Raw genomic sequence first — 12,195 nt, 5'->3', positions numbered from 1 at the left:
TATAATATAATATAATATAATATAATATAATATAATATAATATAATATAATTCTCAAATTACTCTGATGGCATGACAGATTTTTTTAAAAGTAAAATTAACAGTCACTTTATTTTAAGGTCTGATTCTCGCTATTAACAAATCATTTTGCCTCAATAAACTCCTAATTTGCTGCATAATAATAGTTAGTAAGGTAGTTGTGAAGTTTAGGTATTGGGTAGGATTAGGGATATAGAATATGATCATGCAGAATATGTGCTTTATAAATACTAATAAACAGCCAATATGTTAATAATAAACATGCAAATAAGCAATTAGTTAATAGTGAGAATTGATCCCTATACTAAAGTGTAATTTAGTATAATTACAATTTTATAAATAATCACTCAAATTAATCAGACTTTCCAATGCTACATACTGAAAAACATAGTTAAGTTAGTAGCATTTTTCTGCACTGCATGCAGAGTGTGGTCACATGTCCAACTGTCCATAGAGGACGTATGAATAGAATTAAAGAATAAAAGATTTATTAATTCCCTTTATCCTTCTGTTTCCCTTTTCCATGTTGACATCTGTCTCATATTGCTTTATCTAATTCATTATTGCAAAAATCTGGCATCTCAAAATAACAGCAACACCTGACCATCTGCAACCAGAATTATATCCAACAGAAGAGCAATGAAACAGTTAGACAGTAACATTTTCTCATTCTGTTCAGTAATATGATAAAGACTCTATCCCTTAAGATGAGCCCAGGTCTCCTTAATTATCATTTGATAAAGTGCTCAAGCATGCATGTCAGGAGTTCACTGTGCTCTGTGGTTGGCTGATAATGACCACTGCAGCTTCTGACTGGAAAAGGTTACCAAAGAGGCTTCTGGGTATTTACCTTATCACTGGCAATAAATTATACGTTTTTTATGTTTATATGTTTTTTTTTTTCTGCAAGAATGCATTAAATTATGGAAGTACGGTGGCCGAGAGAGCTCAATGCACTGCAAAACATGCAAATAGAAAAAACACCAGCAAACTAAGAAAACATCCTTATCAGCTTGGCAACGCATGTGCAGTGTGTTTCTGTATTTGTTTGCATTGTGAGTAGTCTAGCGCAAGTTATGCAAAAAATCCCATTGTAATCACTGAAGCTGCAAAATTAATCTCTTTATTACATATTTTCTGCATTTCTTTATGATGAGAGAATTCATGAGCGTGCAGAATTCAATCAGTGAACATGCGCACTCAACCAAACTTTGTCCATACAGGTTTTGGAAAGTATATGATGACAGAATTTTCTTTTTAGCTGAACTTTAATCATTATGAAGACCAAAAAACACGGTTACTTACGTTTCTGTCTTGTTTGACTGCCGTCTGCAGGGGACAGTGTTACTGAGGCAGGTGCCAGTAACAGGATCCACAGCTTCGACAATCACAAAAGGCCTTTCCTCCAGTGTGGCCACTGTCAAGTGACGGTTATCAGACACAGGCTCCAGGAAGGTCCCATAACGTGGCCAGACAGGATACCTCATCTGCAGGATACCAGACTCATAATTCCCCACCTGTTAAAAACAGAGAGAATTTAATGTGCTTAAAGCTTAAAGCTGCTGAATTTATTAATGGGGTTTAAAAGAAATAGCATACGCTCATAAAACAAAGGCAGAAATCCAAAACTTTGTCAAAATGTTTTTTTCCCTCTCTATTTTATGCATTCTAAGTATCCAAATGTGCAAAATAAAGGACTTGAGGGACTGTTATTTATCTTCATTTTTCTCTGTTTGCTGTGTTTACACTTGGGTTGTTATGTATTCATTGTGCAGAATTAGAGGCTTTTGTTAATTTCCCCTTCAATGGGTTTAACACACATCATTGTTAGTCCTGTTAGAGCAAAGACAAGACCCATGAGAAAAGTGCCATATACAATATGAGAACTTCTATTTCAACCTAATCAAGGAAATGAAAGCAAGGCTGTATTTAAATGACTCCAAGCCGATGCAAATCTCAGAGTAAGCACTTTCTGCCGGTTATGCTTTATTAGTTCGGATGCAAGTAATCTTTGTGTGATAATTATATTCATTAGATTTTATGGTGCTTAGCAATATAGACAAATTGTAATATATCGGCTAGCTCCTTTCATCAACATATAGACCACAGCTCAGGGAAAACTCAAAACCACAGAGTGAAACTAATTACTGTTTTTATTAAGCAAGAGACTGTCCACACTTAGTCATCTGGTGTAAAATCGGTCCCTGACTGGAATCCTACTTGTGGTTTCTTTTCTGACAAATAGTTACATCGTGTTAACATAAAATAACTCATATAAGCAGTTAAGTCATGCACAGTTCTTTGGAAAGTGATAGTCCTTATATCCAAACATAGATTTGGTCAAAAGTTATGCAATACTTAATTACAATAATAAATGCTGCCTGCTTCAGTGAGCCACTTCTCAACCATCTAAATTCATGAAATGCAACAATGCCAGCATTGCTAATAATAATTGCATTGCTTATCATAACATTGGTTATTACACTGTAATATCAGAGTGCTGGTTATGACAGTGTGAATTATCATAGTGCTAGTACTCATAAGGTTGTTTATACTGCTAGTTATCATAGCATATATTATCACAGTGCTAATTATAATAGTGTCAATTATCATAGTTCTGGCAATCATAGTGCTAGTAATCATACAATTATGATAATGTTAGTTATAGTGCTAGTAATTATAATGTTTTATACTGCTAGTTTTAGTACGGATTATCACAAAACTAGTTAAGGTTATCTTATATCATAGTGCTGGTTATCATAGTGCTAATAACCATAAAGTTGTTTGTACTGCTAGTTATCATAGTACTGATTATAATAGTACTAGTTATGATAGTGTCAGTTATCATAGTGCTAACAATTATGCAGTATATACTGCTAGTTATGATAGTCTTGAATATCACAGTACTAGTTAAGACAGTGTAAAAGTAATCTTAGTGCTAGTTATCATAGTGCTAGTAATCATAAAGTTGTTTACACTGCTAGTTATCATAGTATCAGCTGTTCTACAGTAGTTATGATTTCAGTTATGCTGATAATCATACTTCTAGTAATTATAAGGTTGTTTATACTGTTAGCTATTATAGTACTGATTATAATAGTACTAGTTATGATAGTGTAAGTTATCATAGAAATCATAAAGGCATTTATACTTTTTATAGTACTTATTACAACGCTAGTAATGATACTGTCTGTTGTCATAGTGCTGGTTATCGTTGTACTAGTAATCATAAAGTTGTTTAGACTGCTAGTTATGATAGTCTTGAATATCAGTACTAGTTAAAACAGTGTAACAATTCTCTCATGCTGGTTGTCATAATGCTAGTAATCATAATGTAATTTATACTGCTTGTTATCATAGTATTTATTGATTACCACAGAACTAGTTATGATAGTGTCAATTATCATAGTGCTAGTAATCATTAAGTTGTTTAAACTGCTAGTTATTATATATTGATTCATACAGAGCTAGTTACAATAATCTTGGTTAGCATAGTGATAGTAATCATAAAGTTGTTTTTCATAGTGTTGATTATCAGTGCTACTATAGTTATGATAATGTCAATTATAATATTGGTGATTATCATACTTTTGGTAATCATAATGTTGTGTATACTGCTAGTTATCATACTGATTATCACAAAGCTTGTTATGATAATGTCAGTTATCATATTGCAGATGATCATACTTTTAGTAATCATAAAGTTGTCTATAATGCTAATTATCATAGTACTGATTATAGAGTAGTTATGATGTCAGTTATGCTGATTATCATACTTCTAGTAACTGTAAGGTTGTTTATACTGCTAGTTATCATAGTACTGATTATGATAGTGACAGTTACCATAGTGCTAGTAAAGTAATTTTTTACTGCTAGTTATCATAGCACTAATTTAGATAGTGTCAGTCATCATATAATCATAAAGTAATTTATACTGCTAGTTATCATATTACTGATGATCATAGTAATTATGATGGTCATCATACTTTTCAGAATTCCACAAAAACTGAAAAGAATCAATACCCAAAATTGGATGTGCATCAGTCAGTGGACATGCAACTTATTTACTATAAAGACGGGAGCAATCCGTTTATCTTTGCTTTATAATATGTCTCAATTCAACTACCAATTTTATTCTATCTTTCAGTAATTCTTTTGCAGACACAGTGGAGAAGGTCTTTGCAGCTTTACTCTGGATTACAGCACAGCGAAAGAAGCAAGGCCAACCTCTGGTGTCTCCTCCTTAATGTTCTCCTCTCGCACCTGAGGGCACCTTAGCAGCTTCTGACAAAAAGGTGTCATTGGAAGATGACACTAGCCAAGCCATAAGGAAAGAGTTATCACCGGCCTTCAGCCTCACTGTGTTTGAAAAGTACAATCTGCTGCCAAATAAATTACCTGCACAGTAAATTACATCAGCAAAGCAAAGAGGCCTGGAATGGAAAAGCACTCTTTCAGCCCGGCGCTGAAATAGATGTGCAAAACAGCCATAGATAAGAGTTGTATATCTCCCACCTGAGGCAAGGGACAATGGACTTTATCATGAGAGACAGATCGTCAACAAGAGCTGAGAGAGTCACGTGTACAACACAGAGACACAATCCATTTAATTAAAAGAAGTTCATCATGCCTGCTGTCATCATGCAGCAAGACTCCTTGTGAATACGTGAACAGGATAAAAGAGGCCTCGTTCTTTGAAGAAAGTAAAAAATCTCACTCTTCGTTTATCAGGCTCAAAGACAGTAGATAACAAAGCTAGAGTGACTGAAACACAAAGGGAGAAATATCTGTTAAAGGAAGAGTTCACAGAAAAATGAAAACTCTGTCATCATTTACTCACCTTCATGTCGTTCTGAACCCGTATGACTTTCTTTCTTACATGGGACACAAAAGGAGAAAGACTCATGGCCATACTCTTGCAATAGGAACCAGAATTTTAAAGCTACTAAAAGGATGCAAAAACTTCATTAAATTATCATTAAAGTAGTCCAAACTACTTCTAATGTCTCCTAAAGCCACAGGATAGCTTTGCGTGAAAAATCTAAGCCATCATATTCTATTTCTAGTTTGTATATTTTGTCTTTGTCTATTTCTCACACAAAGCTACCAAACACTACATACAAAAATAGCGCACAGATCATATCTGGACTACTTATACGATACTTCATGATGGATTATTATCTTGCTTGAAGCTTGAAAGCATCCGTTTCCAGTAGAAATGAGCAAACGGCACAGTCTTCAACATTTTTACTTTTGCGTTCCACAAAAAAAAGTCAGTCACACTTTAGTTTGGAGACCAATTCTCTCATAATTTGCTGCTTAATAGTAAGGTCGTTTTTAGGTTTAGGTATGGGGTAGATTAAGGGATATAAAATATGGTCATGCAGAATAGGACATTAATATGTGCTTTATAAGTAATAATAAAAAGCCAATACGCTAGTAATATGCATGCTAATAAGCAAGGGGAAGTCGTGGCCTAATGGTTACAGAGTCGGACTCGTAACCCAAAGGTTGCGGGTTCGAGTCTCGTACCGGCAGGGATTGTAGGTGGGGAGAGTGAATGTACAGCGCTCTCTCCCACCTTCAATACCACGACTGAGGTTGAGCAAGGCACCGAATAATGGTTAGAGAGTCGGACTTGTAACCCAAAGGTTGTGGGTTCGAGTCTCGTACCGGCAGGGATTGTAGGTGGGGAGAGTGAATGTACAGCGCTCTCTCCCACCTTCAATACCACGACTGAGGTTGAGCAAGGCACCGAACCCCCAACTGCTCCCCGGGCGCCGCAGCAAAAAATGGCTGCCCACTGCTCCGGGTGTGTGTTCACGGTGTGTGTGTGTGTGTTCACTGCTGTGTGTGTGCACTTTGGATGGGATAAATGCAGAGCACTAATTCCGAGTATGGGTCACCATACTTGGCCACATCACACTTCACAAAAAACTTGTTACAAGTGAGAATTGGTCCTTAAAATAAAGTGTTACCATAAAGTCAAATGGGTTTGGAATGACATGAAGTTGAGTAAATAATGACACATTTTTTTGGGGTGAACTGTCCTAGATAGCAGTGAGATTAAATGGAGAGCAATATTCTACATCAAATTCTTGTAATATCTCAGCTAAACTATCTACATTCTTAGCTCTAGTGAGAAACTTCTGTATGGAAGCTTGTGTCTGCCACTAAATAAAAAATAATACAGGTAATTGCTTTTTATCTCACAATTCTGAATTTTTTTCTTACAATTGCAAGTTTACATCTTGCAGTTCTGACTTTTTTTTCCTCAGAACTACAAAATATGAACTCGTAACTCTGACTTTTTTCTCACAATTGCAAGTTTATATCTCACAATACTGAGAATTGATTCAGAATGGTCAGATATACGAAAAAAAGTCATAAAAATATATTTACTTGCAATTCTGACTTTATAACTCGAAATTGTGAGCTTATATAATATAATTCTGAGAAAAATTCAGAATTGTGAGATTAAAAGTTGCAATTACCTTTTTTTATTTTTTAATAGGTGGCATAAATGGGCTTCCATACTTGATATAAGTATGACTTGATATAAAGTTGATATTTAATCTAAGTCCACTAAGTCTCCTGAGTTATAAAAGAGCAGGTTTTCAAATTTTCCACAGGGAGGATGTTATTTATTGGTCCATGTATGCCAATTAAACTGAAAAAAAAAAAAAAACATGTATTTTTGGTTGTTTTGAAAAACACGCTCTTGCTAGCTCTGTATCAACATCTTATCACTGTAAAAAGTGACAGAATCCCATTGTCATGAGATTCCACCTTGTTTTAAATAGCAGAAAGCATCTTATTACAGCAGTCTGCATGTGTTCAGCACAAAGTGATGACTGTGTCGAGTCTGACACCAAACCAGAATCTCAGGCCGACATCTCATTTGGAGCTTTGTTCCATTTTGTATGGCTTTCTCTCTCTGTGGTGATCCAGACCAGCATTGAATCACTCTCAGTTCCTGATATAACTTCACTCCACCTGGAGGGGAAAAAAGCGTGGCCTCTGCCAGGAAGCTTTGGGCAAGATTCCACACCCAATATGAACCGAGTCCAACCTGAAGAAAATATCAATAGCGAGTAATTGCTTAAAGACTGCTGGACGCAGTTTTTTGAGGCCCTGAACCAAAACAAACTGGTGTCTTTTTGGGCACCTTTCCCACTGGCCGTGTAAACAGTGTTGGGGTTGCATGAAAGTACTCACTGAAATGTTTTTTTTGTGCACATTTCCATGAATGAATTCAATTCAATTCGTATCTCCTGCAATCGCTGATGTGTGAAGACGAACCGAACCGTGTGGATGTGCAATTATTCATGGTGACCACTATAAAAACGTAGTGCATCTGAGAATGGTTTGCTCATAAAAGCAGACAGTGCACAGACGATGTCATCTAATTCTGGTAAAAACATAAATATTTAATAGGACGCTTCCCATTTCCATTCTCTGAACATAAAAAGTGAAAGTTGATGCGTTTCAAACTAATAACGCTAAGGTGTATGTGCTATTTATCTATGGCATTTTGACTCCCAACTAGCCTGAAGGCAATGAAACCTGCAGAGGTGCACTAAAATTGATGACGCCATTGGAGATGCAACTTTTTGAATCGAATATGGCAGAAGAAAATGAAATGTTTTATCGTTTTACAGGTTAAAACATTCGTACCTTATCCCACTGTCTCCCGCGGTCCAGAGCGATTATGATCATGGAAGGGTTGACCAGATATCCATCACTGTTGAAGGAAAAGTCAGTGTTCTCCCAGGACACATTCAGCATATGCCTGTGAAAACAGTCAGACAGATGTTTTCTCAACAATATTCGGCAATCTCCATATTTAATTAACATCAAGTCATATCAATTATGACTCAAGGATATGAGCATAAAAAGAATGAAAGCATATGTCAGGTTTTACTTTCATACTGTACTTATTGTTGGTGGTCATTAAGCAGCACACTAGTAACCACCTAAAACACCCTAACAACCGCATAACAACACACTAGAAACAGCACAGAACAAACATTCAAGAAAATAGCAGCACAGTTAAAACCACAGAGAACTCCCTAGCAATAGGAGTGTTCCTATTTGTCATCTGCGATAATATCGTAACTGTTGTTTTAACGAAATGCAAGCTGACAATAACAATTATGTCACTTTGCAAAAAAATTATAATAATGAACAAAAGCACATCTTGAGAGTCCAAAATCATTCACAGCGTGATTAAGCCTATTTGGATGCAGTTAAAATGCCCCTATAATTCAAGCTATGAAAGCAAAAAATATCCCTGTATGGGTTTTGTTTTTTATATTTATAAGATATGATATAGTTAAAGTTATAGCAAGCAAAAGTGTCATTTCCCTTTTAGCACGTGTGCGTGATCGCGAATGTGATATTAACTATATACAACAGTTCAAAAAACATTTTAATAATAGCAAGTTAATATTGAGGAAGTTACATTTTAGACACAATATTCTCTGTTTTTTTCCTGTTTCACCAATGAAAATAGTTTCAAACAAAGCTGGAGCAGGACATTTGTGCATCTCAGACATAATAACACTCTAAAAAAGCATCCAAAATGTCCGCGACCCAACATAGCAACACAATAAAACAATTAAAAAAAACTCCGGAACATCCTAGCAACCACATAGTAATGCACTTAAACCAACCAGGGGCCGGTTGCATAAACTACTTAGACTCTTCTTTAAGGCTGGTCATAACTTTTTAAAGGGAGAATGGTGTAATTTGAATCCAAAAAGTAAGTCTGATTACCTCTTTGCAAACTACTAGTTGGTTGAATTTGTTCTTAAGACACCGTTTTAACATAGTGGCTATGTTTATGCAACCGGCCCCAGAACACCCTAGCAACATAGCTCAGTCTATTCAGACTCTGTTTTGTGATGTATCTCACAGTGTTCCTGCTCTCATATAGAGTTTTTCACAGATTTTATTATTTTTATTTTTTGGTCTCTCTGGGTTTCACAACATCCTGGTAATTATTGTTGTGCTTTAAAAAACTGTGCAAACCTGTTCTGCTGAAACAAATTCCCACAGCTACAGAAAATGCCAAAACCATGCCAACACTTCCACTTCAGCCTCCCTGAGGACCCTCCACTGGAACCATCTACATCAAGCTGCTTCCAAACGCAGAGACAGACCTCAGCGTGGAGCAGAACCTGTGTCAGCTGAAACCATCACATAACCCACCATCAAAATTAAAGTGCACCTCTCACTAGCACTATCACTACGATCACTGCAGAACAAGTTATGTGCCAAACTGTAATGTTTAGGTTGGGGGTTTGAAAAATCCTTATATAACTTGTTGATTTTTCTAAATCTGGGGGTGTACTTTTAATTTGGGCTACTAAGCAAACACCTAGGCAAATGGCTAAAATCCATTTCTAAAGATTGTGACCTGTATAGTTCTCCAGCTCATTTCTTGCTCCTCTGTTTGTTCTCCAGACAGATTTTGTGGTTTGCGTTATGCTTTCTCTGTCTCAGTGGAATTTGGATTGACGATTTTAGCTTTGAACCTTTTGTCTTTTATATTTGGTCATAAACTGTGAATGGAACATCTTCTGAATTCTCCCCATTAGAGACATCAAAAGTGCAATTTCTCTTCATAATGCAAACCAAAAACCTCATACCATTTTTACACATAGGCACTGGCATTATTATTGTAATTGATCAGCTCAAGTTTACCAGCGCCTCAGATCAAGTGGAATACATCATCAGAACAAACTCAATTAGTGCTTTGAAAGTCTGATACACTTTTGATACTGAAGATTGCATCATGGCTCATGTTATTGAAAACATTTGCTCTTATGCTCAAAGCATTAATAAATCAGATAATTGCAGCCACATGATTCATCATGCAGCATAATTCGGTCTCGCTGTAGGTGGGATATTGGACAGCCTCATCTCATCTATACACCTCACACACACATATACAGCGTCCCAGTGGAGGTGATGAAAGCCCCCTGAGTATTATGGGCACGCTTGAGTGTCATCTGTGTGAAAAACCAGCTTAAACTGATAATCTGCTGTAATCTCATTAACAGGTAAAATGACTTAATCGCAAGAGCATTAAAATCAGGCTTAATTAAAAACGGCCCATCAATAACGAGGGTGACTCTTCTGGATCGAGATCACTTCAGTGGCATTTTATCTTTATGCCTCAAAACTGAATGAGTAGCAAGAAAATAAATCCCCTCAAAAGCAAGATTATATTGTCAAAAAATCTTGCTAGGGGAATGTTAATGTGTTCAGCTCTGTTTCAAAACCTAGTTAGCTGCCTTGATGTCTACAAAGGCAGCAGCTTTCCAAGAAAGTATGCTAACCGTCATGTAGCCTCACATGTCTCAAATACTTTAGTGCTTTGAGGGAGAATCAACAACTCCTAATAGATTTTATACTCAGCTGAAATAACAGCTAAAATCAACCTGGTTGGTTGGTTTTAGCTGGTTTAAGATGGACAGGGCTGGTTTAAGCCAGCTAAGCTGGTCTCCCATCCTGGCCAAGGCGTTCTCCTGTTTAAATGGTTAGACCAGCCTGACCAGCTGAAGACACTAAAACCCCTCTAAATCCAGCCTGCTAAACCACCAATGACCAGGCTGGAAGACCAGATAAAACCTGCCAACCAGCTTAGACTGGTTTTAGCTATTTGTTCAGGAGGGTAGAGTTTGGCCGTGTGTCATGTAGCCTTACAGGTAAATGATTTAGAGTGCTCTACATGGGCAGCAACCTAAATAGCGTTTTGAGGGAGAATCGAGTCACAATTGACCCTTCGCAAAAACTCACCCTCCTTAGTTACTGTTGCTATGTCCAACAAGCCATGCTGCTCTCACACTACACATCATGTTCTTACGCAGTGAAAAATACATTGCAGAGCAAAGAGGAATCTGACAACATGCCGAAAGACAAGACAGCGCAGGTTACTTCTGGTATGAAACAAGGTCTCAGCTTTCAAATTTTGTCGTTTTTTAAGAAATTCAAACAATAAATACTGTTTTGTGTCTCTGTAATGTGTCGTGACAGATCACTGTATTGTCTCAGTTCAAGCAGCACGTGAACTGACCATCTTTTCATATTTACTTAAAGCACGAAATAAACACGAATGAACATCATAACGAACATCAGAAGGTATTTTATTTAATTATTTCATTTTATTCATACAATTTTTCAAGTTTAAGTCCACCAAGGTTAATCTACTTTCCTGTCTGATTTGTTTGTTGGACAAAATGGTGGATTCTGTGTTATGACTGGTCAGATCGTCAATCAAGCTCCCAGCGAAGGATCAATTGAAATGGTGTGTACTGATGTCTTTCCGCGGTTGAAATAAAATACGTTCTGATGTTCATTCATGTTCATTTTGTGCTATAATTAGTAAAGAGGAAGAGTGCCGCTTGAACCAGACTGTAAAAAAAGATGGACGACGAGTCTACACTTCCTTCCACTATAGAAAAGTGAAGCCAAAGCATCTCAGTATGGCCACTGCCATCTTGAGTAAATGACGTCATTCGGAGCCAGAGTCTGTGCAGTAGAGACAAAGCCACTAGTCAAGTCAAGTCAAGTCAAGTTGAGCTTTATTGTCCACACCTATTACGGAGTCTTTTGTGGGATTATGTACACAAAGCAGTGTGTGTGAAAAGTGTCTAGTGCGCATAGAGGAGAGTGTGTTTCTACAGGTGGTTTGTGCAGGCCCTGTAGCACACTTCGAATTGTTTCAGACAGTTTTTTGTGATGTGGTAAGGTTGGTGAGATGGTCCATGTTTCAGGAGGTAGGGGGTTGTGTGGGGTTTCAGAGGAAGCCTTCTCACTAGAAGGCAAGCCTGCAAACATTAGCCGAAAAAGCGTAACGGCTAAAGCTAACAGTTCCGGTCTGGCAGTACGTGGGAAAGGAGACCAGAGACCGTTTTTTTTAATGGATGTCAATGGAGGAGAGGCTTCACTTCGCTGAATAAACAGCTTTTTAGAGGAAACGGCTCATCATTTAATGAATCGACAGCCTATCTGCTAATCTTCAACATGTTTTACACTAAACAATACTTTTGGATTGAACTATTTTTAGTTTACCACGAAAAAAATGCCGTTTTATAAGAGAAGTCACTGACTTTTTGCGACAGGTGGGATTCAGCTTACGGCACTTCTC

The 12,195-nt window shown here is 37.0% G+C and overlaps 1 protein-coding gene across 1 annotated transcript in view; it reads right to left on the bottom strand.

Annotated features, from left to right (window-relative positions):
• The window catches only part of grin2ca (glutamate receptor, ionotropic, N-methyl D-aspartate 2Ca), a 67,439-nt gene that overhangs the window by 17,000 nt on the left and 38,244 nt on the right, over nucleotides 1-12,195 (bottom strand). The window contains exons 4-5 of the mRNA XM_016447365.1: nucleotides 7,716-7,830; nucleotides 1,344-1,555 (exon numbers count right to left, since the gene is read on the bottom strand). Coding sequence (XP_016302851.1) covers nucleotides 1,344-1,555; nucleotides 7,716-7,830 — 327 coding nt within the window. The remainder of the gene's footprint in view (nucleotides 1-1,343; nucleotides 1,556-7,715; nucleotides 7,831-12,195) is intronic.

The sequence above is a fragment of the Sinocyclocheilus anshuiensis genome, unplaced genomic scaffold (assembly GCF_001515605.1).
Source record: "Sinocyclocheilus anshuiensis isolate Anshui unplaced genomic scaffold, SAMN03320099.WGS_v1.1 scaffold828, whole genome shotgun sequence".
NCBI classification, from domain to species: domain Eukaryota; kingdom Metazoa; phylum Chordata; class Actinopteri; order Cypriniformes; family Cyprinidae; genus Sinocyclocheilus; species Sinocyclocheilus anshuiensis.
This window is presented reverse-complemented; position numbering and strand designations above follow the sequence as displayed.